General features: G+C 41.3%; 1 protein-coding gene across 11 annotated transcripts in view; it reads right to left on the bottom strand.

Moving 5' to 3' along the window:
* Positions 1–25610, bottom strand: part of RALYL (RALY RNA binding protein like) — a 670673-nt gene that overhangs the window by 2432 nt on the left and 642631 nt on the right. For 10 of the 11 annotated variants that reach the window (XM_038745780.1, XM_038745790.1, XM_038745787.1 and 7 more), the window contains 2 exons: positions 24184–24356; positions 17614–17671 (listed from right to left, as the gene is read on the bottom strand). In XM_038745780.1, coding sequence (XP_038601708.1) covers positions 17630–17671; positions 24184–24356 — 215 coding nt within the window. In that variant the 3' untranslated portion in view covers positions 17614–17629. The remainder of the gene's footprint in view (positions 1–17613; positions 17672–24183; positions 24357–25610) is intronic. The other variant, XM_038745782.1, reaches the window with a different exon arrangement.

The raw sequence follows: 25610 nt of genomic DNA on the forward strand, positions 1-25610 counted from the left end.
CGTCCCTACCCAACAATGGGCTCACAGTCTAGAAGACTACAACCCAACCCAAACATTTGTCTATCTAATGCTAACCATCTCACTGTGCCTCCGTCTCATCTGTCTCGCCCACATCCCACCTCTGGCCTGGAACGCCATCCTTCCTCAAATCTGACAGATAACTGCCGTCCCCCACTTCAAAACCCGGTTGAAAGTCACATCTCCAGGAAGTCTTCCCCGACTAAGCCCTCCTTTCCTCTTCTCCCACTTCCTTCTGCGTCACTCTTATTTCCTCCTTCATCCTTCCTCCCATCCCCACAGCACGGATGTGTATATTTGTAATTGATTTACTCATTTATCTACCTATTTATATTAATGTCCCCCCTTCTAGACTGTGAGTTCATTGTGGGCAGCCATATGCATGTATATATGTATATATGTTTGTATGTATTTATTACTCTTTATTTATTTTGTTTGTACACATTTATTCTATTTATTTTATTTTGTTAATATGTTTTGTCTTGTTGCCTGTCTCCCCCTTCTAGACTGTGAGCCCACTGTTGGGTAGTGACTGTCTCTAGATGCCTGCCAACTTGTACTTCCCAGGCGCTTAGTACAGTGCTCTGCACACAGTAAGCGCTCAATAAATATGATTGAATGAATGAATGAATCTCATCTGTCTCATTGCTCACATCCTCCCTCTGGCCTAGAAGTCCTGCCTTTTTCACATACAACAGACCATCACTGGCCCCACCTTCAAAGTCTTATTAACAATCATATCTCCTCCAAAAGGCCTTCCCTGACTAACCCCTCATTTCCCCACCCTATTTGCCCTCCCTTCTGTGTTGCCTATACATTTGGATCCATACCCTTTAAGCACTTAATACTTACCCCACCCTCAGCCCCATACTATTTATATACCATATCCTCCTATGCTGCCATTTCCCCTACCTGTAATTTAATGTCTGTCTCCCCCTCTAAACTGAAAGCTCCCTGGGGTCAGGAATTGTGACTACCAGCTCTATTGTACTGTCCTCTTCCCAATTGTTTAGATCAATGCTCCACACAGAGTAAGCACTCAATAAATATTATTGATTGATTGGTTGATCCTGGAAATGTCCTGGACTCCTCACTGTCTTTCAATTCTCACACTGAATCTATTGCCAAATCCTGCCAAGGAAGCAGTGAGGCCTAATGAAAGATCACAGGACTGGGAATCCGGACACCTGGGTTCCAGTAACAGCTCTGCCTCTGGCCTGTTGGGTGACCTGAGGCAAGTCACCTAACTTCTTTGCATCTGTTTCCTTATCTGTAAAATGGGGAAAAGATAAGATTGCAAGTCTTCTAGAGGACAAAGAGAATGTTCCATTTGATAAACTTGTATCTGAGGATGCCCAGTGTGTAGTACCTAGTTAGAACTTAATAAATATAATTATAATAGTAATGATGACAGTAATGATGATGGTGATGATGATGATGATTTTTTCATCCAGGTCAACTCCTTCCTTTTCATTCAAATAGCTAAAACACTCTGCTCTTGCCTCAGATAGACTAGTACATCAGCTTCCTTGCCAGCCCCACCACCGCAAGCCTCTCCTGCTGCCATTCTATACTGCACACAGCTGCAGGGATCTTCACCTTGGAACGTTACTCTGCACACATCTCTCCATGACTCAAAACCCCAACTGGCTTCCTGAATTTCACTGGATCAAACAAAAACTTCTCTCATTCAGCATCAAAGCTCTCAACTAACTCACTTCCTCTTACATATCTGTTCTCTTCGCCCATTACTCCCCAGTTTGCTCTCTTCACTCCTTTTATGCTAACCTTATAATTGTTCAGAAACTCCTTACCATTGGCATTAAAGTACTAAATCACCTTTCCTCCTCCTTCCTTACTTCACTGATCTCCTAATACAGCCCAGCCCACACACTTCACTCCTCTAGGGCCTGGTTGCTCACTGTGCCTCAAACCCTTCTACCTCTCGGCCGACACCCTGCCCACATCCTCCCTCAGGCCTGGAACACCCTCCCCGTCCACGTATGCCAAATCACCACTTTCTCCACCTTCAAAGTCTTATTAAGGTCACAGATCCTCCAAGAGGCCTTTCCCAATTAAGCCCTCTTTTCCCTGGCTACCTCTCCCTTCTGTGTCATTTTTTAAAAAATTGATATTTACTAAACACTTACTATGTGCCAGACACTGTACTAAGCTCTGGGGTAGATACAAGCAAATCAGAATGTATACAGTTCATGTCCCACATTGGGCTCGCAGTCTTGAGCCCCATTTTACAGATGAGGTAAATGAGGCACAGAGAAGTTAAGTGACTAGCCCAAGGTCACACAGCAGACAAGTGGCAGAGCTGGGATTAGAACCCAGGTCCTTTTGACTCCCAGGCCTGTGCTTTTTCCACTAGGACATGCTGTTTCTCTGCACTTAGATATGTACTTGACATTCTTTCTACCCTCAGTAACACAATACTTTATGTACATATCGGTAACTTTTTTAACATTAATGTCTGTCTCCCCTCTATACTTGGGGTTAGGAAATGTGTCTACCGACTCTGTTGTATTGTACTCTCCCAAGTGCTTAATAAGTGCTCTATAAATACCATTGATTAATTATACCTCTCTCTTGTCTCTCCCACCTCTGTTCACTTACCTACACTGTTTCCCTAGCCTGGAATTCCCTCTCAATACAAATCTAACAGACCACAGAGCTTTCCACATTCAATGTCCTCCTAAAATACCACCTCCTACAGCAAGCCTTCCCCAATTAGTTCCCAGCCCCCTAAGTCATGCAAACCAGCCAACAATCTCCAGTAGTTTTCTAAATATTACTGAATTGTACGTTCAATTCGATTATTCAAGTTGTAAATATTTCCATGTTTGTCTCCTCCTTTAAAGTGTGAGCTATGTGTGGGCAGGGAATGTGTCATTATCTTGTTTTGAACTGCCCCAGGACTTAGTATAGTGCACTGCACCCAGGAGTGCTCAATAAATACATTATAATAACTACTATTACTACTACTACAAAGTACAGATGAGATCATAAAAATAAATTTGGATGCGATCTAATTCAATCTACAGGCAATATTAGTTCATCAAAGCTTCTGTGTTCCAATTGTCATAGCTATGAAAAAAAAAACACATTTACAACCAGGGAGCAACATGATTTCAGTCAATCCCTAACAGCATTCATTAAGCACTTACGATGTGCAAAGCACCAAACAAAGTGGTTGGGAGAGTATAGTGGAGTTGAAAGACAAGATTCCTACTCTCAAAGAGCTTCCAAATTTGTGGGGAAAACAGGCACAAAACAAATTATTTGCAATTAGGGGGGAAAACATACAAGAGAAGATTAATGTGGACAAGTAAATAAAGAATAGAATATATATGTTGACATGTACACTTGTGCTATGGATGGATGTAAATACAAAAATGCTGATGGCTGTAGGATGACATGGCCTTTGTGATGCCATGGAGGATAAGCCCAGGAAGTAAGTTTGGATCTTGGGTAATTGGAGAAGGGGAGGTTTCTTTTGCAGGGTTCTCTCTCCTATTTTATTGTTTTTACAATCCAATTAAAGTCTCCAGAAGTACTGGCAGATGTGTATAAAGAGTTTCTTACAGCTCATCGGTTCCCCATTTTATCAGTTTAATTCATTAATTTAACAGATTCTGATTCTTCCCTGTGTGCCTCACAGAGTACTAATGTTCCCAAGTAACTTTGTTTTAGGAAGAAAACATATTTCCAACTTTTTGAGAGATCCAGAGTCACCCCCAGAGAGAATCCTGGCTCTAGCCTCTTTCTGGGCTTCTGGGCTGCTGAGTTATATATGCACATAAAAGGCAACATTTACCCAGGAAAGAGACCAATTTTTAAATTCTTTATTAAAATGTCCTTTTCTGGTAATAAAGCTTTGAAGCTTTTGTTTGTTCAGGGCACTAGAAAACCTTTATTATGTCTTATAAAGTCTGAGTTACTAATCATTTGGAACTATTCATTCATTCATTCAATTTATTCAATCAAATTTATTGAGCACTTACTGTGTGCAGAGCACTGTACTAAGCCCTCGGAAAGTACAATTTGGCAACAAATAGAGACAATCCCTCCCCTTAACAGGCTCACAGTCTAGAAGGGGGGGAGACAGACATCAAAACAAGTAAACAGGTTAATAATTATGGTACTTGTTACAAGCACTGTTCTAAGTGCTGGGGTAGATACACTAAGTCATGAATACTATCATTCTGCCATTTAGAAACAATTGCAAAAGTGTACCATGCCAAATTCCCCAAACACCCTCCATTGGCCATTCTCTTTGAGACAGGACTTATTTCCTTCTGGGTTTCTGAAGCCCATGAGAAAAAGTAAAAATCACCTACAGTGAGTCTCTTTTTCTTCAAATGACAGTCCCCCAGAGTATGACTGGTTTAGGATAATATAAAACTAATTGTATCCTAATTCTCACTATTGAATGGTAGGTAATTTATCTCCTGCTTTATAGCAGCTTGGCTTCCATTAAAGATCCTCCTAATGATTAATGTTTTTAATTCCCTCCCATTTGCATATTGGAAAAAAACACATAAATCTACCCCAAACTCAGGTGCAGCAAGGATGAAACTGAATTGCACAACACCCAGCAGGCTGCTTTTATTTAACAGAGATCAAAGGAAAAACCTCCAATTTGAAGGCAGAATTATTTTTTAAATATATATAATTCTGACACAACTCATCTGATGGACAAAAACAGTTTTCCGGGAATGTTTTTGACACTCTTGTTTGAAAGTAGTTCATATAGTGCTTTCTCTCTGCGTTGGGGTTTAAGTCATTACATTTTTTGGTGACATTGATTTGCCATAAGTAACATATTCCCATGGCCATGATCTCAGAAAATGATCTCAGAATTCAGATCAAAAAATTCTGAAGAAAAAGGAACCATGTCAGACATTGCTGTGTGGCTCTGGGCAGCTGGGAGACAGCAGCCTTGCCTGCAACAGTCAGGGGATGGGGCGAGGCTTTTGAAGCAAAGGCCTCAGCTAGATGAAGAGACTTGAAAACAAGCAGCGTGACGGTGTAAAGAGCACAGGCCTAGGGTTCAGAGGACCTGGGTTTCTAATCCCGACTCTGCCAGTTGCTTGCTGTGTGACCTTAACTTCTCTGTGTTCCAGTTCCTCAACTGTAAAATGGGGATTAAATGCCTATTCTTCCTCCTCCTTAGATTGTGAGTCCCATGCAGGACAAGGACTGTGTCCAACCTAATTAACTTGCACTTACCCCAGCACCTAGAACAGTTTTTGACACATAGTAAGAGCTTAACAAATATCATAAAAAAACCCTCCAAGTGGTACAGAAGGCAGCTGACACAGCAGTCTAAAGGAATAACAATAATAACTGTTGTACTTGTTAAGTGCTTAATATGTGCCAAGCACTGTAGTAAATGCTGGGGTGGATACAAGCAAATCTGGTTGGACACAGTCCCTGTCCCACGTGGGGCTTCCAGTCTCAATCCCCATTTTACAGATGGAGTAACTGAGGCACAGATAAGTAAAGTGACTTGACTAAGGTCACACAGTAGACATGTGGCAGAGCTGGGATTAGAACCCCGGGCCTTCTGATTCCCAGACCTGTGCTCTATCCACTATGCTATGCTGCTTATTTTCAGGTCTCTGTGGCTGAGACCTTTACAAAAGAACACTCTTGGAATGTATTTGGGGGAACTGGTAGACCCTCACTGTGGGAAGGAGCATGGCATAGTGGATAAAGCATGGGCCTGGGAGTTAGAAAGTACGGGTTCAAATCCTGGCTTTGCCACCTGTCTGCTGTGTGGTGTTGGGCAAGTTACTTCACTTCTCTGTGCCTGAGTTACCTCATCTGTAAAAGGGGGGTTGAGACTGAGTCCCAATGCAGGACAGGGACTGTGTCCAACCTTATTTGCTTATATCCACCCAGGGCATAGTACAGTGCCTGGCATACTGCAAGCACTTAACAAATACCATTATTATTAACACTATTATTAGTATTATTATTATTATTAGTAGTAGTAGTAGCAGTAGTGTTGTCTTCCAATCCTAAAGTCAGTCCAATGACCCATCAACTCCTTACCTGATCAAATGAACTATGTCTGAGCTATCACTTTCATTCATTCATTCAGTCATTCGTATTTATTGAGCACTTACTGTGTGCAGAGCACTGTACAAGACCTTGGGAGAGTACAATAAAACAATAAACAGACACATTCCCTGCTCACAACGAGCCTACTGGCATTGACCTCTGTTCAAATGACTTTTGAGTAGGCATTGCTCATAACCCATTTCGCCTCAGGTTAAACTTCCTTCAGGAATGTTACATAAAGATTCTGAGAATTTCTGAATATTAAATTGAACCCAGCACCCATCCTTAGCACTCATGTATTTTATTTCTACTGTCAGCATTCATGTAAATAGGCATGTTTTTATATATTCATTTGCCATTTGATTATGTATTCAGCCATTTCATCCTAGTATTATTGTACTTTACTTTACTTTACTTTACCTAATCTACTTTAGGCTATGTCCTTGTACTTCCTCCTGCTTTAGCTATTTGTAAATCATTTTTATCATCTCCCTCATTATACCATAAGCTCCTCGTGAGCAAGGAAAATGTCTTGGTACTGTTGTAATTTCCCAAGGTTTTAGAATAAGTCTTAGCACTCAAAAGGTGTTCAGGATATATGATGGACTGATTGATTAATTTAGGCATTCAAGCTTTCAGTTTAAAAGAATTGCTAAAGACATAAAAGCACACAATTACAGTACTGGGAGAAAAAAACTGATGATGGGGCACACATCTGAAGAAATAGTTGGCAAGTGAGGCCCCAAGGATGCAGATCCATTGGAAGGATGTTGGCCACAGACACAAAAGGAAAGGCAAACACAATTACAAAAGATAGGTAATATCGACCAAGGTGTCTTTCAAAGAAATTAATCACGGAGCAAATTGGTTGTGCCATGGAATAGGATGTTTTGAGTGAGACAAACAAAGCTTCTCAGGGCGTTTTAAATAGTGCATTGTGTGTGTATATATGATCCCTAAAATATTTTTTTTTACTTGAGCACTTTAGTGAGGCACTGCTTTTTTAATGTTAAAACAAGAGTTTGAACTTAGAGATTTGCACAATAGTGGATCTAATAAAAGTCAGAATAAATGAAGTGGCAGAGGAATCTCTAATGTTTTTGAGGTGAGAACATGAAATGTGTCTTCCAAAGGAGATAATTACTTTGGTTAAATCTGAAAAGAAAGGGACTGCCTGCAGATACTCAATGGGTCAAAAAGTCAAACAACAGTGATACTTCTCTCTCCTGCATTCATCCTTAATAGTCTTAGCCCCTTTCAACTAGCACACAACAAGAGTTCTGAATTTAAACTGGTACATAGAATTTCAGAAACTCTTGAAGAGCTAGCAATATATTTGAATTGAAATATCATTAACCTTACAGTTGAAATAATCTAAGGGCTAAGTAATTTTATTTTAAGTGGATGAGTAAAAGTTTAATTGGATGATTTAGTGTTCATAACCATTTAATTATATAGCTCAATTATAGTTGGTTAATCTGTGATACATGTGTATTAACACTTTTTGCTATTTTTTCAACTGCTTTTTGATATATTCTGACTGCTAATTATGAATAGGTTTGGAGTGTTCTGGTCCCTGTGACAATGATATCTGATTAGCTGAGATGACAAACTGCAGTGATTAGAACTGACAAGTAGCTTGTTTGATCCTGCCTTAATGCCCCACTTTTCCTCTGCTCCTCCTCCCCTCCTCATCTCCCCGACTCCCTCCCTCTGCTCTACCCCCTTCCCCACCCCACAACACTTATGTATATTTGCACATATTTATTATTTTACTTATTTTATTAATTATGTGTCTATGTCTAAAATTCTTTTTATATTGATGATATTGATGCCTGTTTTTACTTTGGTTTGTTTTGTCGTCTGTTTTCCCCCTTCTAGACTGTGAGCCCCTTGTTGAGTAGGGATTGTCTCTGGTGCTGAGCTGTATTTTCCAAGCGCTTAGTACAGTGCTCTGTACACAGTAAGCACTCAATAAATATGACTGAATGAATTGACTATTCCATGGGTCCAAGGAAATTACATTTTATGGATTAATTTTACCCTGTCTCTGGCTCCAGGAAATAATGATAAAGTGGTACTGGTGTTCACTACAGAGGCTCTTAGTGAGACATTAACAAGAGTGTGGCATACGGTGGTCAATTTAAGAAGCTGGAAGAAATACATGTAGCTCCTCCCCCTTCTCAGTCTGATGACTGTTCTTTTACGCAGGGAGACTATATCTCTGAACATCCCACCCCAAATATCTGGTTTTCATTGGACCTTATCACATTCTTCCAACAATGTCCTACAGCCTGCTCTCAATTATTGAATGTGGGCTTCATGATGGGATAGTATCTTGCTAGTTTAGGGGAAAACTGCATGTCATTGCTGGTTTCAAAGTCTCATTTACTGGGATAAGAAAGGTATTTCTTATTCTTTTAGAATTGCTTGTCTTTTTAAGCAAATATACTTGGCCAGGACCTCTGGTTTAGGTAGTTCACAGGATGCTATGGAAGAACTATGAGTTTTCCATGTTTTCAGAGCTCCCCCAAATTTCTGCTTGTTCACTGCTGAGACCATCCTAAAAAATCTTCTTCCAAAATCCCTGGGCCAAAGAGTGAATTTTAGAGACAGGCTTGCAAGAAGGTAGGACTTTTGCCTAAAGCCTGGCTCTTGGTCCCGAAGTTGAGGCACTAAGAGGTCACTCACAGGTATGTGATGGTTGTGCATCAATGTACTGTTTAATCTGAAGATGAGTTTCCTTTGAAAAATGGTCTGATTACTTTCTTGCTTCATCTCTCTGAACACCATGTAGACAAGAAAACAGAGTAGGAGACTAATACTTTGTGCCAAATAAAACACTACTCTTGCAAATCCTGGACTATGTACCCACAGACTCAATTAATTTGGGCAAAGTAACTGGATTTCTACTTCCACGTTAATCATTTCTCTTCTCTGAGTCTTAGAAATGTCTGAATGTGATAAATGAAATCTGTCTCTTATAATGGGGTTAGCTTTGTAGACAACCTGTTTAAACAACTTTTGTATTTAAAATCACTGAGCCTTTTCAGTATAATCAGATCATTAACTGCGGGTGTTTTGGGAGTGGAAAACTCCAATTAGAATTTTTGGATTTGTATTGTAGGGGAAATTGAGTCACTTGGAGGGAAGTCCTGAAGGTTCATTGAGGAGTGGGGTGATATTTACTCTGTCTATCTCAGGCAGTGGTGGAGTTGTGACACAAATTTTGGTGGGTTCTGTACAGTTAAAATTGCTTTTCAGGAATGTTTGTTGGTACCACTACCCTGGGAAAATCTGTGCTGAAAAATTCCTGAGAAGCAATTTCAATATTACAAAAAAACCTTGGAACTCAGTGCTCAGAGAAGCAGCGTGGCTCAGTGGAAAGAGAACAGGCTTCTAATCCTGACTCTGCCATTTGTCTGCTGTGTGACTTCGGGCAAGTCACTTAACTTCTCTGTGCCTCAGTTACCTCATCTGTAAAATGGGGATTAAGACTGTGAGCCCCATGTGGGACAACCTAATTCATTCATTCATTCAATTGTATTTATTGAGTGCTTACTGTGTGCAGAGCACTGTACTAAGCGCTTGGGAAATACAAGTTGGCAACATATAGAGACAGGCCCTACCCAACAGTGGGCTCATAGTCTAGAAGGGGGAGACAGAAAACAAAACAAATTAACAAAATAAAATAAATAGAATAAACATGTACAAATAAAATAAATAGAGTAATAAATATGTACAAACATATATACATATACACAGGTGCTGTGGGGAGGGGAAAGAGGTAAGGTAGGGGGGATCGGGATGGGGAGGAAGGGGAAAGGAAGGAGGGGGCTCAGTCCAGGAAGGCCTCCTGGAGGAGGTGAGCTCTCAGTAGGGCCTTGAAGGGAGGAAGAGAGCTGGCTTGGCGGATGTGCGGAGGGAGGGCATTCCAGGCCAGGGGGATGATGTGAGCTGGGGGTCGATGGTGGGACAGGCGAGAACGAGGCACCATGAGGAGATTAGTGGCAGAGGAGTGGAGGGTGTGGGCTGGGCTGTAGAAGGAGAGAAGGGAGGTGAGGTAGGAGGGGGTGAGGTGTTGGAGAGCCTTGAAGCTGAGGGTGAGGAGTTTCTGCCTGATGCATAGGTTGATTGGTAGCCACTGGAGATTTTTGAGGAGGGGAGTAACATGCCCAGAGCATTTCTGGACAAAGACAATCCAGGCAGCGGCGTTAAGTATGGATTGAAGTGGGGAGAGACAGGAAGATGGGAGATCGGAGAGGAGGCTGACACAGTAATCCAGACGGGATAGGATGAGAGCTTGAACGAGCAGGGTAGCGGTTTGGATGGAGAGGAAAGGGCAGATCTTGGCAATGTTGCGGAGGTGAGACCAGCAGGTTTTGGTGACGGCTTGGATGTGAGGGGTGAACGAGAGAGCGGAGTTGAGGATGACACCAAGGTTGCGGGCTTGTGAGACGGGAAGGATGGTAGTGTCGTCAACAGTGATGGGAAAGTCAGGGAGAGGGCAGGGTTTAGGAGGGAAGACAAGGAGTTCAGTCTTGAACATGTTGAGTTTTAGGTGGCAGGCAGACATCCAGATGGAGATGTCCTGAAGTCAGGAGGAGATGCGAGCCTGGAGGGAGGGAGAGAGAGAGAGCAGGGGCAGAGATGTAGATTTGGGTGTCATCAGCGTAGAGATGATAATTGAAGCCGTGGGAGCGAATGAGGTCCCCAAGGGAGTGAGTGTAGATCGAGAACAGAAGGGGACCAAACTGAACTTTGAGGAACCCCTACAGTAAGGGGATGGGAGGGTAGGAGGAGCCTGCAAAAGAGACTGAGAGTGAACGGCCGGAGAGATAAGAGGAGAACCAAGAGAGGACCAAGTCTGTGAAGCCAGGAGAGGATGGAGTCTGTGAAGCCAAGTTTGGATAATCACCTTGTATTCCCCCAGTGCTTAGAACAGTGCTTCACACATAGTAAGTGTTTAACAATTGCCATCATCATCATTATTACTATTGAATTTGCCATTTTTCATGGATGACAGCAGGTCACTGCTCAGCAGAAGACAGACAGGGACAATTTCCCTAAAGAGCTATTCTTGCGAAAGGGAAGATTCAAAGGAAAAAAAAAATTCTATTTGATATCTAAAAATTCTTAATGATACATCTTTTTGAATCAGGTATATAAAAGGGATGTTCTTTGGAATTTCAGCATCTTTGCAAATGTAAACTAAAACTTATCAACAGTAATGTTCACTGCGATGGGAAACTTCATATAGTTTAGATTCACATTATTATTTTTTTCGCAAAAGCAAAGACAAAAACATCTTTAAATTCAGATAATCACTTCAAATGTGTTTCACAGGAGCCAAACCATATTTTAAATGGAGTGTTCAAAGACCAACATCACAGGAACAATGTGTAATCAAGTTGCTCAATTAACAGAGATTAAATGAACATCACAGAAGCGAGAGCACTTCAAAATCAAGTTAAATGTACTTTAAATTTCAATCACACAAAATTCAAACTTTTCTTTCATATCACTTTTCATGAAACAAAACATTTGAGCTGTTAATACCCACCCAACATATGACTGGTGGTCGTGTTTGCCTAAAGGATACTCCAGATGGCTGTCTAGAGACCCTTGAATATTGATTGGGCTACAGGTAAAACACAGAAAACCAAGACTCTGTCTACCCAGGCAAAGTGAAGTGGAGAACTGAAGGAGAATTAGCATTTTCAGTCAGTCCAGGCCTCCAAAATCTACTTTGGAAATTTCAATCTACTTTTTCCTTAACAACACACTTCAACTTGAATTCTTTGGGCAATTATCCAAATTCACTACTCCACTCTGAATCTTGGGACATGGTTTTTGAGTGTCTGGAAAAATTTCTTGTTTCATCATCATGGAATCTTGCATGGAACCCCTTGTATAAGATGCCCATGTCCACTTTGAAATGCTCTTGGGGATTTCTAGGTGAGAAGTGTTTTTTAACTTATTTCTGCATTTTTGGTATGTTGTCCTCCAGGAACAGACTTAGGTTTTCCAAAGACTCTTGTTTTCTAATTCAGAGCACTGTATGCTCTTTCTAACTTGGAATGCTTTTCTCCTAAAAATGAAATAAAGTGATTCTAATTCAGAAATCAGCTGAATAATGCCAAAGGCATTTGTGCACAAGTGGGAAAAAGCTGACAGCTGGGTTATGGTGCATTAAGCAAATGGACCAATTGGCTTTACAGAAATAAATGTGGACATGTTGCTTAGTCCTGGATTTTTTATGCTTCTTTCTCATAATGTCATAAAAAATTCCTTATTGAAAATCCTGGTGTCGGAAAACACGACATTCTATTTCAGAGGGAGAAAATTTTCAGCATTTCTTAAAAGCTAAAGGGAAAAGTTTATTAGAAGTCAGAGCTGGTTCTGGTAAAGACATTGCAAGGGAATGATTTTCATTTTTATTCATTTTTGAGGTGTTGTAATTTGCAAATTTAAAATTGGATTCAAACTCACTCAGAGATGCCTCTGACTTGCAATGAAAGCCAGTGAGTGGATAGTTTTATTCATTTTTGAGGTGTGGTAATTCATCACTTGAAAATTTAAAATCAGATTCCAACTCACTCAGAGATACCTCTGACTTCAAATGAAAGCCAGTGAGTGGATGGTCTCTGCAGTGGTGCAGAGCCCAACGGTAATTTGATCCAAAATTAGAAATGATGTTGTGACTTTTCTCATCATCCGCTGGAAAAGCCTTTTATGTCTGACAGTACATTCATTTTAAATTAGTGCTCCTCTCAAATTCTCTCCTTCCTTTAGAGGAGAAGAGAAAAGAAAAAGCAAAAAGTGCTCTATCCACTAAGCAATGCTGCTTTCCTTATATAGGCAGACGTATATATTTTTATATATATTTATCCTTTTGGTGTTTGAGTAGGTGTCTGAAAAGATCCATGCAGAATTTAAAAGTCCCTTCCTGTCTGTCTGTGTACATATTTTCTCCCTCAGTTTCTGGCTGCAATAGCTAAAGTTTCTTTTGTCTCTTGTCTTTTTAAACTCCAGGCTATTGAAAAACCTTTTTCCAAGATGTCTTGTCTGCTGAGTGCCAGCCCAATCTGGCCACTGCTCCAGGTAGTCCAGATCGAAGTTTCACTGTGTGAAATAGATCTCCATTGCATATTTAAAGCATTTCTTCTCCTATGCTACTTTCATTCACCCAAATTCAGGCCACCATGCAGCATCTGCTTGGATGTTCCACTGTCATTTATTCTCTTCACAAGCTGACCAGAAATGGTATCTAGGAGACTCGTTTTATCCTGTAGTTTGGTGGTTTTGCTGTCTTCGCCTGGTCTCCCACAATGCAGTCTGGGATTAAACTGCTCTAAAATCCAAATCAGCTGCACTCGGGAGTAGCTGGACTTTAGACAGAATGGTATCACAGTGTGGCCAGAGAATTGAGCTACTAGCTGTAATCCAAGGGCCAAATCACTTTTTACTTCAACAGAAGTTTTTATTTTGTTTTTGGTTTTTGTTTTTATTTTTAAGTAGGCCTGAACTCCCTCCACTTCACTTTGCTCACAGGGCATGCCCCAAATGTAACTTTTTGGTCTATGGTTTGAAAACTAAATTTAAAGAATTCTCATAAGGTCCACAAGATAAAGAATAAGATATATTTGTAAATAAAAACAATGTACATCAGTACATTCGATGGTTTGGGTTTACTCACATCTTCTCCTCTTTCCCTTGACAGAATGATAGATTGACCGATTGAGTGATTCCCCTGTTTTGCCTTCAGACCCACTTTGGCTTTGATGGCTGTCTGCACAGCACAATTAGTTTCTATTTCTAAAGAAAATCCCCTGTCCACATATTTCTGAGCAGCACAGATGCACACAGCTCTTCTTCCAAACAGTTTGGGATCATCTTAAAGCTGTTGCGTTTCAACCCTGGAAGATGGGGTGTGGGATAGAATTTTCCTGAATTCCTCCCAACCAACCTGGAGGTTACCTGATTGTCAGGTGCCATCTCCCAGGGGGGCATGGGACCTCTGTAGTCCCCCGACCTCAATGTGCTTCCTGAACTGGGCAGGCCCACCAGGCTCCTTGGGTGGCAGTGAAGTGGGGAAGACATGGACTGGGACGGGAATCAATCAATCGATCAGTTATATTTACTGAGCAGAGCACTGTACTAAGCGCTTGAAAGAATGCAAGGCAACAGGGGTGGTAGACATGTTCCCTGTCCACAGTGGGAAAAGTCTTGAATGCTACCTTTCAATTATGCAGTTGTGCTCAGGTCTGGATTCCGGGATCTAATCCCAGGTATGGTACTAAAAGTTCACGGATCTACAGCTGTTTACCTGACTGCCCAGCTTCCTCCCTACAGCATGATGGTGGGCTTTGGAGCTAGACTTGGCCCACATAGATTTAAGGCAGGAAGGAGAAGGTTTAATTCGTACCCTAAATCATCACAGCATGCCTCAGTGCGCGGGAGTGCAGATGAATTGATTCACCAACCTTTGTGAAATGATAGATCCCACTGAAGGCTTTAAGTGGCCAACTACAATCTCGCTTAATTTCATGAATTAAACCTTCCCCTTCCTGGAGGTAGTAAAAGGTCAAGTCTTTTGGCTAATTAATTTCTTTACCACTGTGATCTAGTCTCCTGTGATTTTTATGCGTAAAGTTTAAAAAGGGACATGCATTTTTTCCAATTCCTCACTTAAATATTTTTATGACTTTTTCCATTTCTTTTGTTACAGATTATTAAATTCAGTAAAGCCACAGCAGGTAAAACACAATAGTAACTGTCAGACACTCTGCTGCTAATGGTATTCTTAGTTTGCTCAAGTGCAAACTTTTTGCACTAATGTTCATCAAGTGAATCCAGCCTATTATCTATTCATTTACCTCTGGCCTGAAGAGTTTTTAAAGTTCATTGTAACCAATATTTCCACTTTAGAGAGGAAAAGTTCAATCAGGTCTGATGTATTCAGTACACTGGGGAAATTGACCATATGAAATTTTGTGGTATTAACCCCCCCACCCCCACCCCCCAAATCCAGCAAAATACATTTTGATAGCAATTTATCAGATAAAATACTTAGACCACTAAGCACAACAATCTCTAAAAAAAGTAATTGAATGCAATCCACACGGAGGAGATTTGTCAGGTCCTCGAGGCTACTAAATCTTATAATTTTTACAGCCAATGTCATCTAGGAAGTCTGGCTTGTGTGATTAGAATATGAAGCATTTGAGATAACATTTTACCTGAATAAATGAGTTACATGATATATTTGAGCATAATAGGATTTTATTCATTGTCTATGGTCCAACAACTATGGGCTACTCTTTCCCTACAGGAAAACTCGTACATATTGGAAATGCCCTCACCTGGTGTAAATAATAATGATGGCATTTGTTAAGCGCTTACTATGTGTGAAGCACTGTTCTAAGTGCTGGGGGGGATACAAGGTGATCAGGTTGTCCCACATGGGGCTCACAGTCTTAATCCCCACTTTTCAGATGAGGTAACTGAGGCAAAGAGAAGTTAAGTGACTTACCCAAAGTCACACAGCTGACTAGTGGTAGAGCCGGGATTAGAACCCATGATGTCTGACTTCCAAGCCTGTGCTCTTTCCACTGAGCCACACTGCTTCTAAGCAAAACAAGTGTTCAAAACAAGTCTTAATGCTGCATAAACAGGGGACCTGGCTGTCAAGAAAGATTGAGTAAGAGAATACTATATGTTGCACATAACCTGTCTTTGTTCCAGGACACATCAGGGCTGTTCCAGCATATTTCCATGATGCAGTGTAACTAGGTAGATGCCTGAGTCCACACTATTTCATTATTTAGGATCCCAAAACACAATTCATCCTCCATTATTTGGATATTTTGGATGCAAGTGCTTTTGGAGCTTGAATTATCTGGATAATTAAGTAGTAATAGTGCTACTACTCAACAAATGTTACTATTACAACTAGTGTGAGAAGCAGAATGGCCCAGTGGATAGAGCACAGGTCTGGGTGTCAGAGGACCTGGGTTCTAATCCTGGCTCCACCACTTGTCTTCTGTGTGACCTGGGGGAAGTCAGTTCACTTCTTTGTGCCTCAGTTACCTCATCTGTAAAATGGGGACTAAGAGTCCCCATGTGTGACAGGGACTCTGTCCAACCCCATTTGCTTGTATCCACCACAGGCCTTAGTTCAGTGCCTGGCACAGAGTAAGCATTTAACAAACACTACAATTATTATTATGATTGTTAGTAGTAGCAGTAGTAGTAGTAATAGTAACAGTATTGATTGAGTGCCTACTTGGTTCAGTGCACTGTCTTAGGTGCTTGGGAAGTACTGAATAAAGAAATGACACATTCCCAGCCCCAAAGAGTTTACACTCTAACTGGGGAGACAAAAATCAAAATATTTACAACTAGAGAGGCCAAGTAGGGTGTAAATCAAGTTAATAAGTGTTAGACTGGCTGAAGTGATGATACGGCTCAGGGCACTGGAAAATTAATTGGGGAAAGCTTGTTGGAAGAGATGGGATTTTAGGGCAGCTTTGAATGTGAAAACGGAGGGCATTACAAGCCAGGGGAATGACATGAGCAAGGGGATGGAAGCTAGAGCAACGAGAGCAAGGAACAGTTAGAAGGATGGTGTGGGAGAACGAAGACAATGAGTCGGGGAATAGGCAGAGAAAAGAGCAGATATGTAACATGGGGGGGCAGGTGGTGGGGAGCTTTGAAATCGACTGTGAGAGGTATCTGTTAGATATAATGGGACACACAGTGAGGGGTTTTGAGAAGAGGGGATACATGTGCCGAGCGATGCTTCAGAAAGATGATCCATGCAGCAAGATGTAGTATAGATTGGAGAAGGGAGAGTCTGAAGCCTGAGAGAGCAGCAAGGAGGCAAATGCAATAATCTATCCATTGTAAGATTAGAGTTTGTTGCGGGCCGGTAACAGTTTGGGCCGAGAAGAAGAGGCAGATCCAGGAAATATCATGCCCTAAAAGCTGGTGAGATTTCACAGTGGACTGGTTGTTTGAGATGAATGATAATGAAGTGTTGAGGATGGCATCAAGGTTACTAGTTTCTGGGACACAGAGGGTGGTGGCATTGTCAAAAGATACAGGACAGGTGTAGGAATGGGTTTAGGAGGAAATTAACCCACATATAACCAACTTAAATACACTATTCGATTCTGAAACCAAATGAACGTGTACTCTGACAGGAAAAAAGAAAATGAGTTCAAACCTTCCTATTCTGAAGAGCCAGTAACCTTGTGGATCTGTGTGGGTGAAGGAACTGTACATTCAAATGAAGATATGGTTGCAACAACTTTACCCATGCAATCCCACATACCCAAACTTGCACACCCTTAAAATGATGAGAGAATTAGACTCAAAATGCCCACATTTCTATTTGTGCTCTAAATGAAAATTGGGTAGATTTTGATTAAGAAACAATTTGAGCCCAGTTAATTTTTCCCTTAGTAAAAGCTTAGTGATACCTTTCCTTTAATAAAATGAATGCAGAAGACTAACCTGAGTTCTGAGTATTTCAGTTACTGGTGTCCTCTATGTCTGACACATGGTTCTCCATCTAAAGACAGCAAAAACATGAAAAGTCTCAAGAAAATAGGATAGAATGAGTATAGGCAACTTACCAAAGTAAAAGTCAAGACAATGCTAGAAAAACCGAAGCAGGTGAATGAAGCGGGTGGGGCTAGATTTCAGGATTCTAAATGGACTTTCCAGTTAACATGCCATTTTTGAATGAATTTTTTTGGCAAATACATTTTTTTCATAAACTGGATATAGTTTTGCTTAAAATGACTCCTATAAACCTCACAAGTGGAGCTATAACTATATGGATCCTGGACCATTCTTAAAGGATTAATTTAGTATGAGGGGTTGAAGGGTTAATGGAAAATATTCCTCACAAAAATATGCATATTACTTAGCTTCATGTGCACAGCAGTTTTTCAGAGAACTTTTATTAAACATTGCCATAACAGTCTTTCTTTCAGCTCTGTAATTCAGCACATTGTTAACACATTTCATCTGATTTTTATGATATTAAGGTGCTTGAAATGATTAATCATTACTCTTAGATTTTATGTTTCCTTGGTAATTGATTAGCATCTTTTTCATTCAAAGAAGTAATAGAAAATGGGATTTCATCTGGTGCTTTGCTGATCAAAAATTAAGATGCTTGTAGCACTCTGTGACTAATGACAGGGCGGCAAAATAAAAAAACACACACTCAATTGCTGTCTGCATTCCCCAGTTAACTTGAAACAGGTCCTCTCCAAGGAACTGCAAGACTTAGGGGAACTAAATTATTCCACATCTCACTGAGGTCTGACTTCAAGTTCCAGTTGCAGTTGAATGGAGAATGCTGATGATGCCATTCGCCACTTCGTGACAAGTAAGGCTATAAGGTTTAGAAGAGGTGTGGGAAACAACATTGCTAGAATAGGAGGGGAATCACACACAATTCCTGGAGAATAGCACAGAAGCATGTTTTTGGGGCAATGCTCCCCTTCTTCAGCTTGAATAATCATCCTCACCTTTACATGAGGCAATCATGAAACAGAAATCAATTCACTAGAAGCAACGTGGCTCAGTGGAAAGAGCACGGGCTTGGGAGACAGAGGTCATGGGTTCTAATCACAGCTCTGCCACATAGCTGTGTGACTTTGGGCAAATCACTTAACTTCTCTGTGCCTCAGTTACCTCATCTGTAAAATGAGGATTAATAATAATAATAATAATGATAATAATAATAATAATGTTGGTATTTGTTAAGCATTTTCTCTGTGCCAAGCACTGTTCTAAGCAATGGGTTAGATACAAGGTAATCAGTTTGTCCCACGTGGGGCTTACAGTCTTCATCCCCATTTTACAGATGTGGGAACTGAGGCACAGAGAAGTTAAGTAACTTGCCCAAGGTCACACAGCAGACAAGTGGCAGAAACAGGATTAGAACCCATGACCTCTGACTCCCAAGCCTGGGCTCTTTCCACTAAATCACACTGCTTCTCTACTTTAGACTATGAGCCCCACAAGGGACAACCTGATCATATTGTATCTCCCCCAGCACTTAGAACAGTGCTTCCCACATAGTAAGCATTTAACAAATATTATTATTATTATTATTGTTTGAAAAGTTTGAAAACTGCTCTCTCAAAGGTCACCAAGTGATTTCTTTATTGCCAAATTCAACGACTTCTACTCCATTTTAATCCTTCTTGACCTTTCAGCTACCTTTGACACTATGTACCACCCTCTTCTCCTGGAAACATTATCTAACTTGGCTTCACTGACACTGTCCTCTCCTGGCTCAACTCCTAACTGGCTATTCCCTCTCATTCTCTTTTGTGAGCTCCTCCTCTGCCTTTTCATTCATTCATTCATTCATATTTATTGAGCGCTTACTCTGTGCAGAGCACTATACTAAGCACTTGGAAAGTACAATTCAGCTATAAAGAGAGACAATTCCTGCCCACACCTGGCTTACAGTCTCGAACGGGGGAGACAGACATCAAAACAAGTAAACAGGCATTAATATAAATAGAATTATAGATATATGCACATTAAAACAAGTAAACGGGCATTAATATAAATGAATAGAATTATAGATATGTACATATATACACAAGTGCTGTGGGGTAGGGGCTAGAGCAAAGGGAGTGAGTGAGGGTGTCACGGGTCGGGGGAGAGCTGAGGAAAAGGGGGGCTTAGACTTCCACCCTCTGACAATAGGGGTCCCTCAAGGATCAGTTCTGGGTCCCCTTCTATTCTCCATCTACACCCACTCCTTGGAGAACTCATTCACTCTCATGGCTTTACCTACTACCCTTATGCAGGTGATTCCCAAATTTACCTCTCCGGTCCTGACCTCTCTCCTTTTCGGCAGTCACACATTTCCTTCTGCCTTCAGGACACCTCTACCTGAATGTCCTACCGACACCTGAGATCTAACATATCCAAAGCAGAACTCCTCATCTTCCCACCCAAACCCTGTGCTTATCATGACTTTCCCATCCCTGTAGACATTACCAGCATTTTCTCTGGCTCATAAGTCCATATCCTTGGCATTATCCTAAACTCATCTCTCTCAATCAACCCACATATTCAATCTGTCACCAAATCTTGTTGGTTCTACTTTCACAATGTCACTAAAATCTACCCTTTCCTCTCCATCCAAGCCACTACCACATTAGTACAATCAGCCATCCTATCCTGCCTAGATTACTGCATCAGCCCCTTTCTGACCTCCCAACCTCCTGGCTCTCCCCACTCCAGTCCATCCCTCACTCCACTGCCCCACAGCATGGATTATCATCCAACAGAAACATTCTGGACATGTCACCCCCCTTCTCAAAAATCTCCAGTGGTTGCCTAGCCACCTCCATATCAAACAAAAACTCCTCACCACTGGCTTTAAAGCTCTCCATCACCTTGCCCCTTGCACCTTTCTACAGCCCAACCACATACTTCACTCCTCTGGTGCTAACCTTCTCACTGTGCCTCAATCTTGCCTGTTTTACCGCTGACACCTGGCCCAAATCCTACCTCTGGCCTGGAATGCCCTCCCCCTCCTCAAATCTTCCAGACAAACTACTCTTCCCCCCCACTTCAAAGCCTTACTGACGGCACATCTCCTCCAGGAGGCCTTCCCAAACTAAGCCTCACTTTTCCTCCTCTCCCACTCCCTCCTGCATCACCCTGACTCGATCCCTTTGCTTTTCCCATCATCTCCTCCCCACAGCACTTAGGTGCTGTGTAATTTTATTTATTTATATTGATGTCTGTTTACTTGCATTGATGTCAGTCCCCACCTCTGCTCCTCTCCCCGCACCGCCCCAGACTGTGAACTGGGGTATGGGCAGGGACTGTCTTTCTTTATTTCTGTATTGTACTTTCCCAAGTGCTAAGTACAGTGCTCTGGACAAAGTAAGCACTCAATAAATATGATCAAATTGAATGAATGAATACTTCATCAGCCCTCTTGCTGACTTCCCAGCCTCCTATGTCTTCTCTTTCCAGTCCATACTTCACTCTGTTGCCTGGATCATTTTTCTAAGAAAATGTTCAGTTCATGTCATGCCACACCTTCAGTGATTGCCAGGCACTCTACTAAGTGCTTGGGTAGTTATAAAGTAATCAGGTTGGACACAGTCCATGTCCAACATGGGGCTCACAGTCTTAATCGCCATTTTACAAACAAGGAAACTGAAGCAAGGAGAAGTTAAGTGACTTGGCCAAGGTCCACAGAAGACAAGTGACGGAGCTGGGATTAGAACACAAGTCCTCTGACTCACAGGCCTGTGCTCTTTCCTCTAGTCCCCACTGCTTCCCATTGTAATGAGCACTACCTCAGTGCTGAAGAGCTAATTGATAGCATGACATCAGGTTTGAAATGCCTGGTCACATTGTCAAGCATAGAGAAGCAGTGAGGCTCAGTGGAAAGAGTACGGGATTTGGAGTCAGAGGTTAGGGGTTCAAATACCAGCTCTGCCAATTGTCAGCCATGTGACATTGGGCAAGTCATTTAACTTCTCTGTGCTTCAGTTACCTCATCTGTAAAATGGAGATTAAGACTGCGAGCCCCCTGTGGGACAATCTGATCACCTTGTAACCTCCCCAGCACTTAGAACAGTGCTTTGCACGTAGTAAGTGCTTAATAAATGCCATCATCATTGGCTTAAAACAGGTTGGGTATTACTGGGTCTATCACAAAACCTTGCTTTACTCCAAACACGATGGTGAAATTATAAGGCAAAATTCCCAGAAATCTGACTCTGTTGACTTTGAGATCTTAGAGCAGCCTAAGGATCTTCCAGTGTGTAGGTCTATTGCTGTCAAATGATTTAGGATTCTTATCTATGCATGTGAGGGAGGCTGAATGTTGATGTGAGCATCTGGAAGGGCCGGGAACATCAGGACAGGAACTGCTTCTCAAGCAGAAGTTTTGGTAAGATCAAGAGACACAGAGGCACATGAGAAAATAGCAAAAAGCCCTGTTCTTGGTATACAAGAAGTGAAGCAAAGAGCTGTATTTACATACATGCAATGGTGCTTGTCCAGGAAGTCTTTTTAATCATACTTTCACTTTCTTAATGCCATCTCCAAATATGACAGCTAGCTAGATAGACATGTGTAGAATATTGTGATCATCTGTTCGTCATTTCAAGGGAAAGTGCCAATTTTAAGCCCCTAATCTGCCACTCCCAAAGACCAATGGGTACCTTCCCTAAGTTCCTGACTTGGGTGGCCTTAGGGAGAGTGAAGCACTCTTTGAAAGTGCAAAGGAATTAAGAAGTAAGGAACAGGAAAGGCTATACAAACACAATGCAATCAGTGACAAATATAAAAGCAGAATCAACCCTCTAGGAGGAGCAGTGACAGCAGAAAAGAAACCCCATATTTTTGGAAGATGGGGTAAGTTGAGTCAAAATCATGCAAACTGCAAGGGGCTTATCTTTCGTTGCAAAGGGGGAGGAGGGGAAGGAGATTGGTCAGGAATAGAGGAGATAAAGAAAATTCTCTGAAAATTCTAAGACTCATTTTAGCCCATCATGATGGCTTTCCCTTCCATGAAAACCATTTGTAGAGCTTCCTATAGGTCTCTAAAGATTGTTAAAAGGACAAAAGGAGGGTGGCAGGATAAGGGAAGACAGTGAAGGGTAAGGACAACCCAAACTTGGGATGTTTGTAACACTACCCCTCTCTTAAGAGCAAGGGTAGCATTCCCATTACTGTGAGCTTAAAAGTCAAAATACCAGAATGAAAATTAGGAATCCAGAGGGAGAAATGAGTAATGGAACATGGGACTTCTCCATCATGGTATCAACTCCCCAGGGGCATTCGTCCCCAAAGCCTCTTGAGCTGGACACTTCACCTGGATGATTCCAGTTCTCAGGGTGGTTTTCTAGCCTGTTAGCTTTTAAGAATCTGTCCCCTTCTAAGTCCTTACCCCTCTAAAATCCCTGCTCTCTTTCCATTCCCCCACTCCAAATGAAATGTTGGTACCCACAGCCTACAAACACAGGCTGGATAAAATAACCACAGCCATCACAACCACACTAAGTTCTTTATTAATAGAGGGACTAAGTTCTTGTAAAACTCTTCACTAAACTCACTGTGGGCAGAGAATGTATCTACCAACTGTCTACACACAGTAAGCTCTCAATAGATTCCACTGATTGATTCACTGATTCACTAGGAAAAGCTTGTGCTGTAGCGCTCTCTGGTTTTGATATTATCTGCATGTTTACAAGCCATTTCTTCCTACACTGAAGCAGGCTTCATCTAATCAGGCTCATGTTGTAGAACAGACACCATAATTTCCTAACAGTGTTCTAGCCAGAATGCATATCAAAAACATTCATTGTTCTAAACCTCAGTAAATCTGTTGCCACTGTCAGAGGCAGAACACTGGGTTCATTTGTGCTCTCCCAACCACTTAGTACAGTGCTTTAAGTGCTCAATATATATTATTAAGTGAATGAATGAATGAATGAATGAACAAATGGACCATTAATCTGAAACAGAAATGCTTTCAGGTAAGAGGTACACATTTCTCTTCAATTTCTATACTCATCCTTCTTCCTCTATATTCAGCATGGGTCTATTCTATCTCTGGTTCTTTGATTCTATTCAAACTCAAAGATTCAATAGTTGACTAGATGTGGATTATTGTGTGTCCTTCTTAACTCTTTGGACTGTCTGAACTAGGGCCCTTTAAAATTGGACAGGAGAAGGGAAAGGTATGAAATTCAAATTAGTTAATACTGTCAACTGCTATAAATATTATCAACTGCTGTGAAGGGTAAAGCTAAAGCCAAAAACAAAGTTTCCAGATTTTCATGGATTTCTTTATCCACACACTCTCTCCAATTGGCATCAATCTCTGAGATTTCTATTAGCCTCCACGAACTTCATGGGCAAGAGCTCATTATTCTAAGGCATGTACATTAGTGACCATTCATTGCTTAACAATAAAGAATATTTATGAAAGATGAACCCTGACTTTTGAAGAAAGGATTTCAACACACAGCTCCCTGTGTAAAGTAAATCTTCGGATACTCATGTCTAATTTCATACCAGCTCATTACTTCCATCTTCATCAAAATCCTCTTCTATGCCATCAGTCATTTCTTCTCCATCTGCATCTGCCCCTCCTTCGGCAGGCTCTTCTGTGGAGTTATCTGCATTCTCTGACACACATTCTTCCTGGATCAACTCTGCATTATCTTCCATTTGTTTCTTTTGAGCTTCTGTTAAAAAATCAAACAGAATTACCTGTTAAAAAAAGCTTTACTTTAACCACTAATTTTTGGAACTATCAATGCCGAAATACAGAGGGCAGTTTTGCACTGGCAGCAAACTTTTGAACTTAGCCTGTTGGAAAGAACACGAGTCTGCGTTCTAATCCTGGTTCTGCCATTTGCTTGCTGTATGTCCTTAGACAAGTCACTTAGCTTCCATGGGCCTCAGTTTCCTGAGATATAAAATGGGGATTCAATACCTATTCTCTCTCCAGTCTAGACTGTAAGGTCCGTATGAGTCCATCATGATTATCTTGCATCTCTGTTTAGTACAGTGCTAGGCACATAGTAAATGCTTAACAGATAACACTATTAATATTAACTTTTTGGGTTTATATTCAAGTGGAATTAAGTTCATGAATTATGGCTTTTGAGTAAAGGAGAATAGCAGATCTCCCCTAAATAGCACTGAATTAAAATTTTAGGGGAAATCATATTTTGTCTGATTCTGTCCCATGAAAAGATGGCTACATGAACTTGAGGGGTTTGGAGAGAGGCATGAGAGAGGCAGTACAAGGATGCTGAGCAGTGCGCCCTAGGGAGCTGAGCGAGATAGCTACTGCTGCTTTGGAATGGGATCATTTTTTTTAAAAAAATGTTCAGTCAATGTTTCCCCAAACGTCAAAAACCTCCAGTGGTTGCCCATCCACTTCCACATCAAAAATAAACTGTTTATCAATGGCTTTGAAGCATTCAATCAGATTGCCCCCTCCTATCTTACCTCACCTATTTCCTACTACGATCCAGCATGCTCACATTACTTCTTTAATGCCAACATACTCACTGTACTTGGATCTGCCTTTCTTGCCGCTGAGCCCTCACCCCTTTCCTGCTTCTGGCCTGGAACTCTCTCCCCCTTCATATCTGACAGACCATTGCTGTCCCCACCTTCAAAGCCTTATTAAAATCACTTCTCCTCCAAGAGGCCTTCCCCAACTAACCCCTCATTTCCCCTACTCCTTCTCTTTTCTGCATCACCCTTGCAACTGTATTTGTACTTTGTATTGACCCCCCCCACCCTCAGTCCCACAGAATTTATGATCATATCTGTAATTTACTTTAAATCTGTTTCCCCTTCTCTAAGCTCCTTGTGGGCAGGGAACATGTCTACCAACTCTTGTTTTGCTGTACTCTACTGAATGCTTAGTAGAGTGCTTTGCCTTCAATAAGGGCTCAATACAGAGCATTGATTGATTGAGTGTG

Source organism: Tachyglossus aculeatus, chromosome 4, assembly GCF_015852505.1.
Source record: "Tachyglossus aculeatus isolate mTacAcu1 chromosome 4, mTacAcu1.pri, whole genome shotgun sequence".
Classification (NCBI taxonomy): Eukaryota; Metazoa; Chordata; class Mammalia; order Monotremata; family Tachyglossidae; genus Tachyglossus; species Tachyglossus aculeatus.